A 22,251-nucleotide genomic window follows, 5' to 3' on the forward strand; every position below is an offset into this window, starting at 1 on the left:
TCCCCATTTCCCCCCTCCAGATTTTGTAGGTTATGAAAAGAAAACCTTTTGGGGAAGTGTCTCTGACACAGTAGCCATGTCCTCAGCCCAGAAACTTACAGATTAGTTCCTCTGTAGCACCTGTGCCAAACAGTTGATTCTGTACCTTGTAAAATAGCACTGATTTAATCTTTAAATAGAAATGGTATAGTCATGGTTTTAAAATATGCTGTGGTGTTCTAATAGCTAGCTAGTCTTCAAAGTAATTATTTTGGAAAACATTTCTGAAAGCTACAGCCCCGGAACTGTCCCATGCTTAATGAGACTTGCACATTTTACAGTTGACTTCCATGTATTAGTTTTATCTAACCTGTGTTTATAGAAAACTACAGTAAATACCAGGATTGAAACAGTACATATATTTATAATATATATTATTTTTATATATATACTTTTAGCCTATCCAGAGCAGAAGGGATGGAAATGTGTTGTCTAGTCTGCTTGCCTGGTAACAAGGGATCAGTTCTGTCTAACTATCATATTTGTAAGAAAATTACTACATTTGCATTTGTCTTATTGCTCAGCTTCTGACTCACTGGAAGGCATGGATAGTAATGAATAATCTAATGTGTAGTACATATAAGCGTAACTATTTATAATATATCAATATAGAATATGTATTTAAACAGATAATTTTAAATATTATGTGATATGTGAGTAACTGTTTCAGAATCTGCTAGATGGTGTGTGCAGTTGAAAGTTGCACTGACAAAACTAACCATACCAGCAGACCTGGGGTGTTACTTCATTGGCTTTGTTGACTGAGTGCTCTAATCCCAATTGCTTGATTGTTCTGATATACAAGTGTGTAATGTAGATAGATGATTTAAAGAGGTCCGTCCATTCCAGTGTGATGAACTGTAGTAGTACGTTACACAAATATAAGTAGTGATCTAAAGCTTGAACTTGAGTTTTGCTTGCTCTGTCCTGTCTACTGGTTGGGCTGTGCAAAACAGACTTGGGAAACTGGTATAGATTTCAAACCAACAACTTGTGAGGTTATAGTAGTTCTAACCAGGGAACTTACCCACATTCATCTGGTGGTGTTCATATTGGTACAATACAAGAAATACAGCAAGAACTGTCTCTTCTAGCAGTCATGGCTTAAAATATAATAGCATAAAAGCTTTATTTGAAGTTCTAGAGAGACCAAAGGAAACAAATACAGATATCAATTTTATACTGAAGTTGCTCTTCGTCTTTGAAGGTAGTTGAACTTTCTGCTTTATCCCATATGTGAGGGTGGTGTGTGTGTGTGGTGGTGTTTGGGTTTTTTTTCCTTTTTTTTAATACAGTAAATTAGAGGGATTTGTTTGCACTAATTCAGTCTTCATAAATGCTAAAGCCTTTCATTTATCTCTGAAATCCTTTGTCAAAGTTGTTTGGCTGTGGATAGCAATAGATTTTGCTTCTAACAGGAAAAAAGTTGTGCAGTTCTCTTGTCTGTGTCGCTGCAGAAAGAGCCAAAGAATTGAACTGTGGCCTGTGTCAGTGCTGCATGTTCTCTTGAACACGAGGCTTTCCATTAAAGATTCTTCTTCTTCTTCTTCTTCTGTGTTTGGTTACCTTTCTGAAAGGTGACTCAACCTTGCAGAAGGAAGGAGAAATGAAATGTAGGTTGTTCTCCTGTTCTGAACTTAGAGCAAACCTTTGCAGAGGGCTCACATTGTTACTAAATCAATGCAGAACTGCTGTGCTGCGCATGGAAAATAGGGAAAGTGTAGTTATGTGTGAGTGTTCTTGGCTTTATGAAAATACATTGTGGTTAATGACATCTTGCATGTAAGTTGGAGGAAAAAAGGCCAAAAAAAAAGAACACAAAAGGTAACCTGCCCCTAATTTAAATAATTTCAGTGCAAAGGAGTGTGAAGTCCAGTTCTCCCCCCACACCACCATCCCCTGACCTTTCTTGGGCTGTGGGAACAGAATGCTGTGTATCCTTGTTGGTATGAGATGGGAGTTGGGTGGATTCAGGGTTGTTGACACTGATGTGCAAACAAGTGGGATGTGGACAGGAGGCAGTCATGCTGCTACTCCTCCATTTTTATAGATACTTGAACACCTTTGTCATTTATAGGTCTGACTGTGGTGATTCCTGTTACCTGTTGATCCAAAACAAATTTGTGCTCAGTACAAGTTTAGAAGCCAGAGTGGCAAGCATCAGTGTTAAACCTCTTGGTTTACGGTAGACTTTTTTTGTCTCTAAAAATGTTGTGCTAGTTAAGGAATAGAAGATGAAGCAGCCAAACACTTTTGTCTTGCTAGTCAATTTATTATATAATTAGTGCTGAAGGGGTTTTCCGAAGTGATACCTTCAAGGTACTACTGTAAGGGTGGGCTGGGTAAGGGCCACATGAAAAAACAAGAACAAAGGTGTCATGAACACTATTAAACACCCCGCACCCCCTCCTCACCCCCAAGTACACCACCACTTCCTACCCCCCTCCTACTCCCCTCTCCGATCCCTGCTGTGGGGTTAATTTACCATCCCATCCCAGTGCTGACCCCACAAGCCCTGCGCTTCCCGGATGGGCTTGGAAGGGCGCTTTTGCGCTTTTGCCCCAGCTTTCCTGGCCTGCCAGGCTGGGGCAGTGGCACGCCTGGCCCCACATCCCGCAACATCCTGAGCCGCTGTCACGATGGTCTTGAATTGCTGTGGGCTCGGGATGTTGGTGGTGGTCTCAGGGACGCTGTGGTCTGGGCTGAGCATCTCCGCGGGCAGTGAGAGCGAGCTGATGACGAAGTGGTAGATGGCTCTGCCGGTGTCACCATCTTCCCCATACACAGGGATGCTGCTGGGCTCCTCCTGGCTGACCAAGGAGCAGTTCTGCATCATCTCCTGGAGCAGCAGAAGATCATCTGCTGGGCCCCCGATGGCTTGGTGGTGGTGGGCAGCAGCGTGGCTGAAGGTGTTGGTGCCTGGGAGGGTGTTGGTGCCCAGGGCTGCCCCCACAGGGGTGGCCGTGCCGGAGAGGCTGAGCTGTGCCAACTGCTTCTCCATGTCCTGGTACTGAGGAAGGCACGGCAGCAGCACTGAGGGGGCTGAGGCCACAGCTCTCCCCTGGAGGTTGAAGGGCGCACAGTGTTGTGCTTGGCCCTGGGGGGTCCCAGGGACTGCCCAGGCTGGGGGTGTCCCGCAGCCCAGGGGGCCCCGCAGGGCAGTGCCCAGCAGAGACCCAGCGCGATGGCTCAGTGTGGAGGTGGCTGGTGGAGGCAGGTTGGTGTCCGTCCACTGGGTACAGAAGACTTGAGGGTCAAAAAGGCAGCCACATGGAGCCATCAGCAGACCTGTGTGGGCGAGTGAGACGCGTGCTGGGCCGGGGGACTCTCCAGGGGCACCCGCCGAGCCAGCCCCGCTCACTGACATGCCCGGGTCTGTACCAGGCACGTGAGGAGCTTGTGGCCAGCATACCCCCATGGGGTGAGCCACCGTGCTGGTGGGACAGGGTTGCAGGCTGGGGAGGAAACTGGCTTATGGGAGAGATGGCTTCAGGAGAGATGTCCCCAGGTGTCTGGGAAATTCTTTGTAAATTGTGTTTACTGGGCCAGGCAGTACCCAGGTGAGGCAGGGGCATTCACACAGGATTGCTGAACCCTCGTGCCAAAAATGCTGTGTGGCCGGGGGTGCCATGCCCACTGCAGGTGGCCGCAGTGCCAGCGCTGCGGTGGGTGCACGGGCTGTGGGGGTGGGCTGCCCCTGCCTGCACGGGCGGCACAGTTCGGCTGAGCCTCGAGAGAGAGATGAGCGAGCCCTGGTGGTCACCTCCACTCACCCCCAAGAATGTCCCCAGGCCACAGGGGTCAGGGTTGGTCCCTACCTTGCGGGTAGACGGTTTTGGAGTGGCCCAGAGGCTGACGCGGCTGGGGCGTGGGGGGAGCCCCGGGGCTTCGCAGTGAGAGCTGCAGCGGCGGCAGCGCCATGGCCCGTTGCGCCTGCCGCGTGCGAAGGGCTCTGGGGTGGCCGGTTGTGGAACGCTGGGGCGTGCTGCGTTCCGCTCCGCCCCCAACGGCCTCCGCAGGGCGCTCTGGGAAGGCAACGGCTTAAGCGGGGCTGGGCTGCCCGCGGCCCCTGCGGCAGGCGGCTGTCGGGCGCTGCGCCTGCAGATGCCTTTGCTAGAAGGAAGCCTTGGTCAGTCACCAGAGCTACGATACGATGTCATTGGTGGTCGTGAGACTTCGTGATATGAATCGCAGGAGCTGAGTGCTGGGGTGGCGGGTGACAGACTGCTCTGAGGGGTAGGCAGGGCAGGCGCGGTGGGAGATACTGCCCTGCCCGTAAGGGAGAGGTTTGGTTGTACAGCCCTTTACAGTTAGCGTTGATGTGGTTTAGTCTCTGGATGAGGATTAGGGGGATGGAAAACAAAAGATGTTGTAGTGGATGTCTACCGCCGATCGCACAGACAGGACGCCAGCGCTGAGAAGCTATTCGGCAGGCAAAGAGGAGTCATTTTTTGTTGGGAAGACCCGTTGTCAGGTGTTTCTCTGATGTGGTGATTGGAAAGCGTTGGCGCTTTTTTGTGCATTCATGGTCTGAATCGCATGCTTCCACCTTGCTCTGTTATGGGCGAGTGGTTCATCAGCATCAGAAGAACAACTTCAAGCAGGTTAATTTTTGGACTTTGTGAGCGTTTTAATCACTTGAGCAGCTTTTAGCCTCCTTTAGCGTCAATAAAGAAGGAGCAGCTTCACAAATGCGTAGTTGAACCTGCTCAAACAGCAAAATTGAAATGAGCTCTAACTTTTTTCCTAGCTAAAAACTATGAACAGTTTGTCCTAATCTGGTGGTCATCAAAAAGGAGTCAGTGCATGCTGTTGAGGAAAGCTAGAATTTCTCACCTGCATATGCTAATTTTGCTTATTATTTTGTTGTGACACTATGCTGCTAGTGAAATTAGCTTGGGAAACTGTAGGCATATGTACTGTTGGCAGTTAGTGGAAGATTCTAACGATCCCAAATTTTGCTAATTTAGATTTCATTTTAAACATAAGCCTTACCACAGAGTTAAATAGGATATTCTTACATGTTTGTTTGAAAATAATTTTGTACTTCTGATTCTTTCAGAATTCTTTTCCTAAGGTGACTTCTTTCTGTACTGTGTTCATTTAAGAGCTTGTCTTACTAAACTGCTGTGTCTAAGCAAACTTTATGTAAGTACTAGCCTTCTCAGACAGTTATGACAAACTGCTTTTTTTAAAGGTAATTGGGAGGCTAATGTTTTTAGTGGCTTCACAGTCATGAAGAAACCCAAACCAAAATTCTGAGCTTAGTATAAAACTGACATAAATTGTTTATGCAACTGAAATAGTAATTTAGCAAAAGAAATATTTGTTAATGACTTTTTTACAACTTAAAAAGAATTTTGCTTGCTGAGCAGCAGCTTTTGTGCAAGTGTTCAAAGATGAGCAGGAAATGATTGCTGCTCCACATGTACAGCGGATTATTGTGCTAGCCGCTGTTCAAATAACTAGCGTACTGCTATGAATGGTGTCTGGGGAAATGAAAAAAAATTTACATATTCCAGCAAATTCTTTTTGCTGTTCTCTCTGTGCATGGACAGAGTCTTTTTTGTTGTTGTTGATATCTCAGTATTTATTAAGCACCATTTGATTAGGTCTGACTTCAGATGGCTACATTTAAAACCATCTCATGAGAGTGGACAGTGTTTTTCTTCCTGTGATATACCTGGAAGCTGTGTTAAATAGAAAGACTAGGTTCAGCCGTATGGGAAACAGAGTGGCAGGTTTAAAAAAAACAAACCAAAACTCACTGAGAGTAAATTTCTGGTCTGTAAACTCAGAAGGTAAGACAGTCACACTGCATAAGTGTAGTGTTCATAGTGGCAGAACTGAGTTTTCCAGGGAACTTTTGAGTCCTTAACAGTCTTGGTGCTGTTGCAGCCTTCTAAGAGTAAAGCAAATGGCAGACAAATCTTCATTTATTCTTAGGAGTTGGGAGGGATTGTGTTGAATAAGCATGCAAAATAAAACTGAAATCTGTTTGAGTACATAACAGTAATGTGTTGACTGACTGACATTCATTTTGCATTGGGGGCTGTGTATTCTTGGGATTGGAGCTACTCTGTAGCATGGTTATTTAGATGAATGGTAAATTAGAGGAAAATAACGTTGATGAAAAAATCACAGCTTTGACTCTAACCTGTGAACAGTTGAGATTCTTTTTAATGGTTAGACAGGGGAAAGCTGTAAGTGTATATGGATATTAAATCCTGCAAGTGCTTGACAGGCAGGACTCTTCTGTCCTAACACAGAAGTTGATGGAAGTTTGAGTTCAGTAAAGAGACAGGCTGCTACATAACCCGTAACTACAGCTGCTTTATTGGAACCAGTTACAGTTCTGTTTTCATTTACAGCATGGCTCTAACTGTTCCTGGCACAACAGGCTTCCCCTACTCCCAGTTCTTACAAATATTTTTTTTTCTGCCTTTTCTTACAGCTAACCATTTTGTCTTGAACAGCAATAAAAGATGTGTCTTCCTGTCTCCCCCGGGAGATAATGGAGACAGGTGATAAAATAGTTAATATTACCTCCTACCACTAGCTCTTTAGTCTAGTTACTCCCTCTAAGCTTAAATACATTTGTAGCAGTTCTCATTTACGTTTGTGGTTCATTATGTTCATTTTCACTTTCAGGTTTTTAAGTCAATGTATATCAATGCTTTTCTTCTGATGTTATCAGGGTTGTAAAGAAGTGGCAATAATTCTTGCTAATCCAGCTTCAATAAACTGTTGTCACTGACAAGTTACTCATGTGGGATCTGAAAGGGTTATGTCTGTAACTATCTTATGAAATTCCAGCATCTTTCCTGCTTTTAGACTTCCTAAGAAAATAAAAAAATAAAAATTAAAAAAAACCCCAACCCTGGTCATTCAGGCTAACTGATCTGTCTTTTGTGGGGAAGAGAAATGGGCATTTTCCAGTATGATAACAGAACAGGTCTTTAAGCTAGGAACCACTTACTGTCTTGCACATGCCTTCACAATTTTGATGGAAGAACATCCTTTGAAAGGTAAATGCTTTAAATAAGTTTGGAGATATAATCCTGTGATCTTTGTGACAATCTCCGCAGTCAGTATGAATTCATAGGTAACATGGGATTGATTGCATAGATGCCTGCCTTTGAATTCTGTACATTTGTGCCAGTTTGTTTAATAATAGTTTTGGATGTACTTTAGGGTATAATGGGAAACTCCCTTCACCTACAAGGAGGTATTTCATTCACATTTTTTCTTTGCAGATGCTTGTTCATATATGTACAACAAAATTCCTTTTGCAGTTTGCATGCTATCTCAACATTGAAAGCATCAAGGAATGGCAGTCGTAGATTTTTATCTCCTTTCTGCCATGGAAAGGAATAAACTGCCAAGACTAGTAGTACATTATTCTAGACTGACAGAGCAGATAGTAGAGGTCTTGCTTAACTTCCCCTTTTAGTCAAGTAACAGTGGTAGGCTGAAAGCCTGCCTGCACTTAACCTTAATGCAATACAGCTGTATAAATTAATATTTTGAATAGTTCTGAGTTAAGAGATTTATAAGAGCAAGGCTAGTAGCTGCAGATACTTCTTCATTCTCCCTAGCACCTCAGTTAAGTTCAAAGTTGACCTCATATTTGAATAATTTGCTGATGAACTTGCTTCCGTATGCAGAGATTTCTCCCAGTAGTGTATTATTTTGGCCTGGTCTCTTTTACTTGGATAATTGTAGGACAGGTTTTTTCGTCTTTCCTAGGCTGAGCATCTGGAACTGCTTGCTCTCTGCCTTCAGAAATGGTAAAAAGAAATCCAGGCATATGGACAGGTTTTGGTTTCTCTAACTTAAGATAGTTTCTATTTCAGTCTCTGAGTATCTTATTTTGTAAAGAGGGGAAAGTAGACTTGTTTAGAATTTCTGTAAGCAGAAACAGTCTTAAACGTCAGTCATTGTAGAAGTGCTTATTTTTCCTAAAAGTACAGAGTTAAGCATTTTTAAAGTGTAAACAGGCCAAAAATAAGTTTTTATTCTTCAACACAGGGCTACAGGCTAAGAAGGCGGCTGAAAACTGAATTTGCATGCTGGCATTGGTGTTTATAGTACTGACTTTGAACTGTGTTGCAGTGCTTCTGGGTGCTTTATTGATTTCTGATAGGAATACTTGCATATCGGGGAAGCCTGTTGGGGGTCCATAAACATGCAGTTTGATGGCAGATGAAATTCGCTGTCAACAGATTCAAAATCAAGAACAGTGACACAAATAATACATCTTACTAAAAACTTGTTTCTTAACCTTTCAAGACATTTTATTGTTAAAAATTCTTCTGGGGAGTTCTTATATCTGATGAAATGCAGTGATAAATTCAGATTAAAATACTGAACTGTGACGTTGTTCTGTAGAACACGTTTTTGACTGTCGACTTGTGAAAGGTATTGATGTGGCTGAGTTAAGTATCGAGTAATTCCTGTGTGAAGAGAGCGAGTTGTTTCAGGTTCTTTACTTCGCTGCCCCCCCCCCCCCCCCCATTGGAAAACTAAAATGGTGTAAGATGTGAAATGCATATCCCGTATTTAAGCATTTTATTTACTTACTAGGACACACAAATGAACTTTGATATACATAAAATTGATAGCATAAAATATTAATTCAATTTAAACCTGGAATTTTAGAGCTGCTCTTTTGTGTGTGTGAGACAGCAGCTTTGTGGGAGCCCAGTGTACTCTAGAGTACAGCGACCATACAGAAAAACTTTTCATCAACGGAAGCATTCTGAAGAGTGGAATAGATCAGGTTTACCCATCAGTGGGCTGCTCGCTCTCTCCTTTTTTCTTTTCTCCCCCTCTTCACCACCCCACCCTGTTTTGGTTTTTTGCCCCTGTCTGGACTTAAGTACACTTGTCCTTTTCAGTTTATGTGTCTTTTTCATTATGCATAGGTGTGCCTTAATTCTACTTGAGTTTGAGTGCTGGGGAATGATCCCTTTTGGCATTCACCAGCTGTTATGAATGATACAGACATCTCAAACTTAAGTATTCTGCCTTTGGCCTTACGGAGTATGGGTTTATGACTAAATGTAGAAAGAGCTGCAGCTGGAAGGAGGTTGAGAGTCACTGCCTTCTAGGTAGTAGCTTTTATTGGCTAGTAGAAGAGTTATGGTTATGTTTTCTGAAATAAGTCTGTTTCAGTGGCTTGGCACTATCCCAATGTACCTTTTTGGAATAGTGATCCTTGACATGAGTACTGAAGCAGCTCTTTCCTATTATGGGCAAAGTGCTCAATGGCAGAAGCTAAATGTCTGTAAAATACTGTTCGGTAATTCCTTATTATAATCAGAACTTTGATAGTGTGTGTACAGGGGGTTATGGTAATGAAGAAATGGCTTCAATTTCCTGTTGTGCATTGCTTTTGTAGAGCAGTGTATGTGTGCAAAGGCAGTGAATGAGGCTTGAGAAACTGCCTTTCAAATACGGTGTTTCTCACAACTGGCATGAATTGGTTCTCATCAGTGTTCTTCATGTTTGCTGCCGTTTTCCGGTATCAGTAGGATGTGATACCATCTAGGGCAAGTTCAGTATACCTACATTAAATATTAAAAAAATTACAGGTTTTGACATGTTTCTTGTGGGAATGGTACATTTTATTTGCAGGTTAAGTTGGCAAAGAGTGCAGCTGCTAATGCCCTCTGCTATCTATTAGGAACATGACATGGAACCTAAGAGTTAGAGAGATACCACCTTTCTGAACTAGCCTTGTTTTCCTGCCTAGTTTCTTGAGAAAACTCTTTTTTCCACATTCTCATGAACTGCTCAATAATTTCTCTGTTATTGTATGTGTTCTCTGTCGTGTCATAAGCATGGTGTTTGTGATGTTTGAGAAAACTCTGGCTGACCAACAAACCAAGGAGTTGGTTGTACTCTCCAGGGGTGGTTTATTCTTCAGACTCTTGGTATATGAGATGTGATAGAATTTGTGGATCTTTTAATGATTTGAGTCTAGCTCTGCATTGCCAAGACCACAAATTTGTCTTTGAATCTAAGGCCTTCCCTATGGGACAGTTTTTTCTAAAATTTAAGTACACCTAGTAGAATGCAAATTGTACTCTTACACTCATTTTTTCATCTTAGAAAGTTGTCCTAATGTTAAGTTCAATATTGTTTTTTTAACAAGTACATTCTAACTACAGTACATTTTATGACACTTGACTGTAATAATCCAACAATAACCAGAGTTGTAGTTGGTTGGCCTGGATTAAACTTGTTTGATTGTTTTGTTTAGATATTTTTTTTTCTCCTGAAGCATGTTGTGTTTAACATGTGCATCTCTTCCTTTTTTTTAATCTCTGTGAAAGGATGACTTGATCAGTAATTTGGAAAATCTGCATGGGGTTTTTTGATTCAAAATAGTCTTAATGGAAGATTTTATGGGCAGAGCTATAATCCACATACTGAAGTGAAGTTACTGTTTATTATGCCCAGGATTAGATTGGACTGTCTCAAATGATTAGTTAGCTGCTTATTATCTGTAAAGCCTAAGAAGCTTAAGTTTTCAGTAGTAAAACAGTAACTTTCATTCTTTCCAGATTGACACATGGGGGTTTAACATTAATATCTTTGCCAGATAGGAATGCAGTATCTGATTTTTGGAGTCTGTACTGGTTCAGCAACTTCCGTTCATAATGTGAAGTAGTGCAGAGATTTTCCAAGTATTCTGTACGTGTGCTTCACCCAGTGTTTTCTCACTGACTGCCTTGAAGGTCAGTAAATAGCCACTGCTATGCTTATCCCTTTCAAGATTCATCCTTACTGGCTCTTGCTGTAGCAGAATTCAAAGACTACAGACCTGGCTGAAGTCCTGCTATGCTTAGTGTTGCGTGTTTTGCCTCATTACAGATAAGAAACTGAGGTGTAACAGTGTTAATTACCTGAAAGGAAATAGGAAGTCTGTAGTTAAAAAAGGGGATCAAATGCATGTTTCTGTACTTACTGCAACATTAAACTGAGTTTCTGTAGTTGCATAACCTAATAAAACATTTTTATAAGATAAAAGCGAGGATATAATTGCCCATGGAACTCTAGAAACCACTCTGTGATGATACCTTGACTGAAAGTATGTCCACATGAAAAACTTTCATTCTTTAGATCTACCAGATCTCAGTCATTGTTGGGTATTTTTTAATTCTATTTTTGCTGGTACTTGTATTTTTAAGCAAATAACTGAATTTCCACCAAAATATGGGAGATGGAGGCCCAGAAGGCCAGCATCCATTTCTAGATTTGGGTGATAGGACACTGAATCAGTTAATATTTGTCTTCTTACTAAATCTTTGCAAGCGACATTAATTTTTACTGAAAGACAAAAAAGCTACTGAAAGCTTCTTGATCAGTCAAAGGGGTTTTGCATTACTGTTTATGGAGTTGGCCTGTTTTAATACACTTTCCATGATGCTCATCACAGTACCGTAAGGCAAGAGTAATTTTCTAGTGTAGCCACAGTGAAAAGCATAACTTTATTAATGAGATTTATTGTTATGTAAGTACTCTCACTTTCTGTCTTGTTTTTGTCATATTCCAGTATTCAAGGGTTGCTGGCAAATGTATGCTGTGTTGGAAAGGTGCTGCTATAGGAGATTCTGTTATAAGAACATCCATAAATCGTCCAGTTCTTTGGCAGTGTCTTTGCTGCATGAAATGTCCCTGATAAATTGCGTAAGTTCATGAATGGCAATGCAAATAATTCCATAGTAGGTAATATTTGTTCTAGCCCATGCTAGGTATGATGAGCCTCAAACTAAATGCTGTCTATTGTGAAAGTTAACTAGCCTCACTTACTCTGAGACTTGTCACAATGGAGATTTAGATTTCTGTAGTTGCACTGTGTGAATCTGGGGCCAAGAATGCTTGAATCAGTCCTGTTGTAGCATATGATTTAACTTCTCTTCAGTGCTCTTAGTTTGTGTGTGTGTGTAGCCTTTTCCTGTCAGCAGCCAGACACGTATGTGCGTACAATTAATCTGTGCATCTGTACTAAATCCAACACGCCCTGTAGGCACTGAATCATAGGCCTTGTACATCTCTCTAGACACTGAATCATAGGCCTTGGACAGATGAGTACTACAGCATCACGTGATAGATCCAGTTTCTTCCTAGAAGGTATGCATCTATGGTGTGTGTGCACGCAGTTTTGTTTATCACAGAATCATTTAGGTTGGAAAAGACCTGTAACAACACGAAGTCCAACCATTAACTTAGCACTGCCAAGCCCACCACTAAATCATGTCCCTAAGTGCCACATCTACCCATCTATTAAATACCTCCAGGGATGGTGACTCAACCACTTCCCTGGGCAGCCTGTTCCAATGCCTGCTAACCCTTTCTGTGAATAAATTTTCCCAAATAGCCAATCTAAACCTCCTCTGATGCAACTTGAGGCTGTTTCCTTTTGCCCTGTCACTCATTACTTGGTTAAGACACCGACTTTGCTATAACCTCCTCTCAGGTAGTTGCTTCAGGGCTTGTGTTACACAATTCATGTAATACTTTTCCACATGCCATGTTTCTAAAGAGCTCTGGAGTCTCTGCCTTTCATTTGTTGAAGGTAAACCTCAGATGTGGCACTGACTGTGCTCTGGTTGCACATTGTGGTGAGGGCCCTGTGGGCTTCTCATGAAGGAGCAGTCTAAAGCATGCTCCACCTGTAGAGCAACTCTTGTCACATGGTTTGAAAGCACTTTGCAGATGGAGTTCCTGGTCTGAATTTGGAGATATGCAGAAGCCAGGCAGCTTAATTTCAAGTCTGGTTACGCTTCTTGCTACCATTTATCCCTGTCATTCTTTTACTATTGGAATTTGTTCTTTGACAAAGCTTGAGACTTTGTCTCAATGCTTGCAGGTATGTGGAGTGCTTGTACTGATGATACTCTTGTTGCATCTGCTTGCAAACTTAATGGTAAGTGAATGAAGGGAAGCTGCCATGTAAGCATGTCTGTTGCTGGACTTTTTACTTCTGTAGAGCAGCTTTGTGTCTACTGGAATTATGCTGGACATGACTCTGCAAAGTGAGTTTTCTGTAATTTTTTTTTTGTGCCTTTGTTTCATGTGGGTATTTAACTTAAGTTTTGTGGCTGCATTTTTTTTCCATGAAAAACAGTACTTCAGATTCTGTAGTCTTCAAATCTTTGTAGCCTCATAGTAGCAAAAAAAGGGTTTCAGTGTGACAAAAAAAATTCGGATTTTTTCCCTACTTGACTGCTGTTCCAAGGTAAAGCTTCATTTGAAAAGGATGAACTGACTCCCTTGTTGCAGCCTCTAGAACATGTATGTGACTTTGAATGTTGGTGGGTTTTATTGCACTTCAGAAGAAAAATATAAGACTTGTTCTTAAATGCTTCCTTTGTGACTCAAAATATGGGGTAATAAGTAAAAATTGTTACACTCCTATTTTGACAGAGGTTGTAGCATACACATTAAATGTAGGGAAAATGCCTCTGGAGATGATGTCGTCTACAAGTACACTTTGAACAAAGATCTTGTGCTCTCTCAATACAGACATAAACAGGAGGATGTGGGAGTGTAAAAATAGCTTAAAATTTATTATATTTCCTGTGCAGAAATAGGAGTCCAGTACGCCTTTACTAAGTCTCTAGTGAGAAGCAGATGTAAAAGCTGAGATAGTCTGCAGACAACCTTGAGGGTAAGACTTTCTACTCAAGGTTTCAAACTTAAGCTCTGCAGTATCTTTTTTTTTTAAAAAAAAAAAAGTAAATATTGGATCCTGAAAAGATCATTCAGGCTGTTTAAGCTAAAAGCTTAAACTATTTAACATCAGATAGAGTAAGTTAGGTACTGCAAACGTGGCTAAGAGCTGGAAGTAATGCCTGCCTCTCTGCAGACTAGATAACAAGCTTATCTAAATCCAGCTCATTAGGGAACAGGAAAAAAAGGATACTTTGACCAACTATCAATACCCAGGACTTCATATCGCGTGCACACCCCCCCACCCCTTCAGAGTTTTTAAATGGCAGTTGGTGGCATAATAACCTAGTGATTGTAGCATAAGGGAAACAAAACTCTAACCTCTATTGAAGAGTCTTTAATTCAACATCTTGTGTGCCAGGCTGGTGCTTCACTTAGCTGAAGCTGAGACACTTTATGGATAAGGACTTGATCCAGGAAAGACCAACAACAGAACCTGATAAGAAGGAATTATTATGGAGTGGGAAAGTCTTCAGGTTTGATCTTTGCTTACAATAAATCTTTGTCCAATGGAAATCTTACTACAGTTCTTGTAGTTGGGATATGCAGCTTCTATCCTGTCATTACAAGCCTTAACGTATTGAAGAGTTCATGTAAATTGCTCGTACCTTTAATAGTAGAAGTAGCTCTTTGAAAGCAGTCCTACTGGTTTGCTGGTTCTGGTCACACAAGGTCCTCCTTCTATTGTGCCTCTGTAGAGAGTAGGAAAATAAGGATTGGCCCAATGTTCATTCCATGGGTTAATTCCTGGTTTCTGCAATGTAATTCAATCCCTTGGTCAGGTGTTCTGTATCCAAAGAGTGAACATATATTAACTGAGATACAGAGTCAAAAGATACATGGCATCTGTACTTCAGAATGAAGAAATCTTCCAAGATCTGCCTGTTTCTCTATATGGCTAAAAGTTTGCAAGTCAAAGTATACATATCAGTAATTTACTCCTGACATCTGATTGCCAAAATTATCAGAGCTTTTGCAAAGATTGCACATTTCTGACCAACTTTTTATAGGTTGGGTGAGCCAAGCTTAATTGTTCTCCTCCTTTATATTGTATCAACAACATTCTGTCACCAGGAGCAGGAAAAGATTACTTCTCTTTCAGTCTGCCTGTAACTGTATGTACCTGCCCTTTTCACCCTGCTATGGAAATGTGTTCCATAACTAATCTGGAGAACACGTCATCTGTGTACTGCCTTTTCATCTCAGAGTTGAGTTACTGTAAGGGCTTGAGTTGCTCTCTAAGGAGTAGCCCTTTTTGAAAAGGGAACTGAAGAAAATATTGGTTATGTTTTTTTCAAGTCTTGCCTCAAATATATTCTTGACTGCCCATAGTTAAACAGTCTGTCTTACGATGCCAATAATTTGACTGGCTTCCACATTTGTTTTTGAAACCAAGGAATGTGCTTGTTGTATGGTTAAATGGAATGGGTATTTAGCAGTTTCATTTTTTGTCCTACATAAGAGCTACATTCTTCCTACTGCTGCATTCTACAATAAATACAGGCATAGGTTCTCTAGCTCCAAGATGCTGGGTGAATGAGGGCTTGAAGGTGAGAAATGGTCTGATGATAGTCAGACTTCGGAAATGTGAGCAAGCTCTTCTGAATCTGGAGCACACACTATTCCCAATTGTAATTAAATAATTTTTTAAAAAGCTGATAAGTGTAGTCATCTTCTAAGATTCAGTCCTTCTGTAATACTTGGTTCTTTTGAAAGCCTGTATTTTTAAGGGAAGTTGCTAAACCATATGACACTACGGAGCTCAAAATACCAAGTCCAGTGTTTGAAAACTGAGATATGGCACTGACAGAAGTAATTGTTTGCAGTTGGAAATCCTTTTTGTGACTTAGAAGTAATTAACAGAGGAAAAGCTGGTCAGTGTTCTGTTTGGTAAATTACACTTCAATTAATGCATTGTATTGGACTGATAATTCTTTAAACCTGTGCCAAATGTTTGCTGTGGGGACAGGAGTAGGTTATGTGTGAGTCTCTTTCATCTCTGTCTTTGCAACTCTTAATTAACTGGACAATCTTAATTTACTCGGAGAATTAGCTTCTAGTACATGAATATGTTTTGAAGTTTTCGAGCTCAAGCCTGTAAGGAATATCACAGTTAAGTCGTATAACTGATCTTGTTCTAGTGAATGAAAGTAATAATTTGATGTTGAAAATTATCAGGGTATGTCTTCAGTGCTATGGTGTTACATGGAAGCAGAGCTGGACAGTCTTTTGGAAGCATATAGTTTTAACTTGTGTCATAGCATCACTGATATTAACTGTATGAGGTACAATTGAAGCTCAAACTGTTGAGTTCCAGTGTCATTATTTGAATCTTAAAACACTCCCTTTCTTTGTTGTCCTGAAAATAAAGGAATAAGAACTTAGTTTTTAAGCTGTGTAGAAGAGAACTACTGGGGGTTTCCTAATAGTTCTGTGACCACCAATTCCTCAAATCACAGGAGAATTCCCTCTTTCAACTGAAAATTAAAATTTTGGCAATATATGTTGGTAAAGGGAAAAAATCAGTCCGTATTGTTTTAAAAGTAAGGGATAAATTTCTCAAGTTTTGTTTGCCATGGAGCTATTTGTGAATTCTGGTATTTATAGGTTTTCCTTTTTTTGTAGGACACTGGATGTGTTCCTTTCTGCCTGTGGGTTTTTTTAAGCTGCCTCACTATGAAGAGTAGCCTGTCAGAAGCTCTGTGGGGATTATTTTGACTGCTCAATTTATGTGCTGCCTCATGCCTGGCAACAGAATTCTTTATAAGCTACCATAAACTTTCTGACACTTAGTTATCTTTATGGTATTTGTTTTTTTACTCATTTTGTATACTTTGCTTTTCAGATATGTCTTAACCTGTGGATGGGCTGTTGTTAACAGTCTATTGTGACCTGTGTTGGGGAGCATACATCACCTAAAATCCCTGTTGCTGTCTCTTCTGTGCTTTCTATGTTTTGTGCTAAGCAAAGTCAAGCACAGGCAAAGATGATGTGTGCAACGTGATTTTAAATATGCTTCATATCTATAAAATGGTGTTGGGTATATAGGCTAGGTGGAGTTAGCCGTAGATGTAATTTAGAGAAAGCCTTTGAGTTGAAATAACCTGCATGTTAAGTTGTGAAATCTACATTTATCTGGGTTTTAGAAAATGCTGTGTAAGCTGCCAATCACAGAGGAGATGAAATGGCATCTCAGGCCACCCCAGCTGGTCACCTTGGTGGTATCCTTGGGAGGAGAGTTGTCTGACTGGAGCAAGGCAGAGAACTGGAGTACAGGTTTATTGGCTCGGCAGCCACGGGTTGTGCAGGATTTCAGGAAAGGCTTTGACCTGTTTCCCTCTGGATCTCAGCCTTGAGTCCTCCCTGTTACCTGCTTGTGAAGACTTACAGCCAGCTCTGACACAGGGCTTTCCTGGGCTATGAGTGGCAGTCTGGCTTTGATGGTGGCAAAGACTGGAAAATTATTTAAGATAACTTGAAGCCTGTACGTAGAAGCTGCTGTACCTGGCAATAATTAGCTGGTTTGCTACAAGATTTTAGCAAACAGTCTTGCATGGAATATGCTGAATCTCTCTGTAAAACCTATTAACTCCCTCAGCAAGTTTGCGGACAGTGCTAAACTGAGCAGTGCAGCGAACATGCTGGAGGGAAAGGATTGCTGCCCAGAGGGACTTTGAAAGGTTTGAGACGTGGCCTGTATGAACCTCGTGAAGTTCAACAAGGCCAAGTGCACAGGCCTGCACATGGGTCGGGGCAACCCCAAGCACAAATACAGGCTGGGCGGAGAATGGATTGAGAGCAGCCCTGGGGAGTAGGGCTTGAGGGTGCTGGTGGATGAAAAGCTCAACGTGGCCCGACAGTGTGCACCTGCAGCCCAGAAAACCAACAGTGTCCTGGGCTGAATCAAAAGCAGTGTGGCCAGCAGGTCAAGGGAGGTGATTCTGCCCGTCAGCTCTCATGAGACCCCACCTGGAGTACTGCATTCAGCTCTGGGTCCTCCATCATTAGAAGGCCATGGACCTGCTCGAGAGAGCCCAGATGAAGGCCATGAAGGTGATCAGAGGGCTGGAGCACCTCTCCTAGGAAGAAAGGCTGAGAGAATTGGGGTTGTTCAGCCTGGAGAAAAGATGGCTCCAGGGAGACCTTAGAGCAGCCTGCCTGTACCTAGAGGGGTCTACAAGGAAGCTGGAGTGGGACTTTTTACAAGGGCATGTGGTGAAAGGACAGGGGGGAATGGATTTAAATGAAAAGAGGGGAAATGTAGATTAGATGTTAGGATGAAATTCTTTGAGGGTGCTGAAGTGCTGGACCAGGTGCTGTAGAGAAGTTGTGAGTGTTCCATCCATGGGACAGTGTTCCTGGCCAGGTTGGAAGGGGCTTTGAGCAGCCTGGTCTAGTGGAAGGTGTCCCTGCCCATGGCAGGGGAGTTGGAACTAGGTGGTCTTTAAGGTCCTTTCCAACCCAAACCATTCTGTGATTCTGAATTACTGGCTTAATCATTCTCTTCTGAGAACATAGCCATTAATAAATTTCTCAGAAGTATTCTTCCTTGAAGCTCCAATGAGTGCAAAACTTGGAGGCTTGGGGAGCAGTGGCTGTGATTCTGCCTGTTGAAACGGGTATGCCAGAGAAAAATTAACACTGTGCGATTCACAGCAGACTTTGCATCTTTATGGTTAACGCTTTTCTTAAGCATGAATTTTGTATGGTGAACAAGATTTAATCAGGTGCTGTACTTCAGAGTTTAATTCCACCTTCTCCCTAAATAAGTCATGAAGTCAGTGATGGTTGCTAAATGGATAGGTGAAGTGTCCCTAACTTCCTGGACTTTTGTAGGACACTGGATGTGTTGCTTTGTGCCTTTTTTTTTTTGTAGCTGCCTTACTATGAAGAGTAACCTGTCAGAAGCTCTGCAGGGATTATTTTGACTGCTCAATTTATGTGCTGTTACATGTCTGGCAACAGAATTCGTTACAAGCTATCATAAGCCTTCTGACACTTAGTTATCTTTATGGATACTAGTAGGTACCCACAGGTTATAGGGATATATATATATCAATATAACAATGGATATGTACAGGTAGGTTTATTGTCTGCTTCCTTCTGTTGAATTCATCATCCTACAAAGCTATGCCAACGCAGCGTGTGGAGGGCAAGCAAGGATATCTCCTGAGAATGAGCTTACTATTCTGTTGTTCACCTGCTATTTTCATTAGCCTGTCAAAGAAGAAGTGTTAATTTACTCCACAAAGGTCTATTGAAGTAAAGAAAATTAATTTTTGAACAAATATTGACTGAAAACTAAGGTAGCAGCTAATTTAGTTTTTCTCAGCTCTGTTATTTATACTACAGGAGATCCATTATTTAAAAAGGAATAAAGTTCAGGTTTTGTCAACAAAAGCAGATTAATCTAGGTCACATGTAAGGAATTGTTGCCTTGAAAGCTGGGAAGATCTTCCAAAGGGACCACGTCTGCAGCTTTCTGTGTGTGCCCCTGCTTCAGCACCCCTTGTCCTTTCGATGTGCAGTGCTGCCCAGTCGCTCCTGGCGAGCGTGCCCGTGCAGCAGCCCCTTTCCTCTCTAGTTCCTCCCGTCGCATCAGACTATGTTACATAGTTCCTGTGCATGTGGATGCTTCCATGATCCCTCCAGTCCACTGTCCCTACTGCTGTTCTGCCAGATTGACTTTTCCCATATGGAAGTAGTGTGCAGCTGTAGTTGCTGGCACTTGCTTCCCTTTCTCACCTGAAGGCCAGTCGGCAGGAATGGGCTGTCGGGGAGGAATTACAGCAGGGGAGATGCTGAGCAGCCAGGAGAGGCAGCGGTGCAGAGCAGTGTGGGACCGGAGGGGCAGAACGATCTCCAGCAGACATAGTTACTGCTTTCAGTAAAACAAAATCCTGCATGCTATGCCAGGTAGTTATGAGGAAGTTTAAACACTGAAATTTGGCATCATGGTGATATATATGTTCATTGGTCCAGTGGAAGTGTAACCCAGTTTTTCCGTTTAATGAAATGATCAGTTGTGCCTGGGGGGAGAAAACCCCAAAACCAACCCATTCTCTGGTACTGAATAGGAAGCTTTTCATAGTATAATATAGCAGGGCAGGAGGAAGTATTTTTGTTGATTGTTGAAGGAAACCACATGTTGCAATTGCATAATTGGTCACTCAGCTGACAGAACTTTCAAATACTGTTATTGGGATGTAGGCAGGGGCAGTGCTGCTCTGCTCAGCAACTTACCGAGCAGCACATGAGGATAAGACGTTGTGCCTGCCATTCAGAAATTTTTAACTGAATTGTTAAATTCATACGGTTGCTTGGCAAAAGGACTGTCAATGAATAGACTGAAACAGGGTAGTGGAACTGTTGCTAAAGCGAAGGCTATGCTTTAGCAAAGTGTATAAGGCTTTTTGGATGTTTGTTAGATTTCCTTTTCTGCAAGAGAGAGTAGTAGTACTTCATACAACATTTGCAGGGGAAAAAAACCAAACCACCAGACTCAAAACCACCTTAATTTCCCAAGCACCTGCTTATTTTAGATGCTGCCTTGACACAAACTGGCAAAAAATATTTTTGACTAACGTTACTCTCTTTTGTTTTTACTTCTGAGTGCTCTATTGCAACTATTTGCTTCAGTGTAGCTTTGAATAGGAGCCCTTGATTTTATTTGTCAACTAAATTTTGCATGGTAACTTGGAGACCTTGCCTTCTCTTCTCCTAGCTGCTGTTCAGGTTGCAAGTTTTTCTTTTGCAGACAGGGCAGGAGGGAGTGGGTAGTATGTGATAGTTTTCACTGTAACTAAAATCATTACCCAGCCTCGATATTGTGTAGCTCTTCCCCTTCCCTCCACCCTTCCCATGGTGGAACAAATCAGTAATACTATGGCCTTTGTGATTAGAAATTTCACTGCAAAGCAGAATATTTTTTGTTAAATGCCTGTTAATCAGGATTATCTGATGTAAGAGCTGCTGCTGATAGCTGATTAAATACAAATTAATGCTGAATACTTCATGCATCTCAGCTGGATCTGCAATGACATGACAGGGATTTTATATTTCTGAAACAAGTTTATGCTAAAAACAGATGCATTGCAGAATGTGCTTGACTTTTTTTGTAAAAGCAGAAAGAGAACTGCTGTACAAAATGGAAGATCACTCCTTAAAAGAAACCTTGAGATGTGATGTATTGGCAGGGTGGAATCATGACACTGGAAACAATACCTGAAGTAAGAGCAACAGTGGTTTTACCGGAGACGGGTTGAGTGACAACACTCGAGTATTTGAATTGAATTGAAATAGAAGCAGCCTACAAAGCCCCAAGTGGAAGAGGCTTATGAACCTTTCGCAACAACAGAAAAGTGGCAGTTTTGGCCAGTTCATCCAGTTACTGCATCAAAAAAAGTAGACAGTTTGCTTTATAAACCTACCCCAAAGAAAACACCCTTGGAATGCTTGCAGTAGATCTCAGTACCACATTTCCCTAGGAAATGCAGTTCTGTCTGGCCATACATATATATGCTAGTTTTCAAAACAAGAAACTTAGTTTTGAATTAGATCTAAGTAATTCTAGACTAAGTTCAGAAAGGTAAAAAACTGCCATTGGCCAAATTTGGCTTTAACTGATGAAAACTGTAGCAGTGAATCATTTTTAGCTGTGTGCAATATATATGACACTGTAAATAAATCTTGAATCCAGACCTACTTTTTTCTGGTGCAACTATGTGTAACTTGGCTCAGTAATGCAGAGATGTAATGCTCTATTTTTTTTTGTGCAGTAACTATGTGTAACTTCTCAGTAATTCTCAGATGCAGTGCTCTATTTCTGATGCTTGTGATCATGGATAGCTAATTGCCTTACTGACTCACAGAAGAGTTTGTAAGGATACCTCTATTTGCTGGTAATGTCACTTCCATAAAATCACAACTGTTTATAAAATCAGCATGTTTTATTTGCATTCCTAAAGAATTATGTAGGTTCCTTGACACTACAGGTTTAACTTTGGTTTACTCCAGCATTGGCTTATATAATTGAAATACTGTGTATCATTTATGTTTAATGAGATTTTTCTATTTGTTCAGATTCTGAAGACAAGCTGCTGCATCGGTAATCTGAGGGAATTCTCTAAGACTGCAAGAAGATTCTACCAACTGGTAAACGATTCTACCAACTGGTAAACACTTCCTTAGGTGTCTTTGCTTGTGGAATGTTTCTTTGTTTTCCATAGTATTTTAGGCCAAGGAGTACAAGGTATTTTGATCTACTGAAAGCAAGTAGTAGTTCATGCAATGTTACTGGTTTTTTGGTTTAGGTTGTTTTGGGTTTTTTTAATTAACTAGCTTACCAGATAAAAGGCTTAGTAGCAGTGGATAACATGGGTATTTAAATAGGAATACGAAGTGATTGAATTCCTTCTCTCACAGTAGGAGTAAAAAGACTAGCCTCTGCTGTAGTGGGATGTTAAACAT

At 41.5% G+C, this 22,251-nt stretch overlaps 1 protein-coding gene across 12 annotated transcripts in view; it reads left to right on the forward strand.

Moving 5' to 3' along the window:
• Window positions 1-22,251, forward strand: part of CYRIB (CYFIP related Rac1 interactor B) — a 98,822-nt gene that overhangs the window by 33,946 nt on the left and 42,625 nt on the right. For 6 of the 12 annotated variants that reach the window (XM_055706531.1, XM_055706533.1, XM_055706529.1 and 3 more), the window contains one exon: window positions 21,865-21,956. Coding sequence is in view for 3 of the 12 variants with exons in the window: in XM_055706525.1 (XP_055562500.1) it covers window positions 21,865-21,956 (92 nt within the window). In the remaining 9 variants the exon portion in view is untranslated. Of the gene's footprint in view, window positions 1-11,703; window positions 11,737-21,864; window positions 21,957-22,251 lie in introns of those variants that run through there. The other 6 variants (XM_055706532.1, XM_055706534.1, XM_055706530.1 and 3 more) reach the window with 2 other exon arrangements.

The sequence above is a fragment of the Falco cherrug genome, chromosome 3 (assembly GCF_023634085.1).
Source record: "Falco cherrug isolate bFalChe1 chromosome 3, bFalChe1.pri, whole genome shotgun sequence".
Taxonomy (NCBI): Eukaryota; Metazoa; Chordata; class Aves; order Falconiformes; family Falconidae; genus Falco; species Falco cherrug.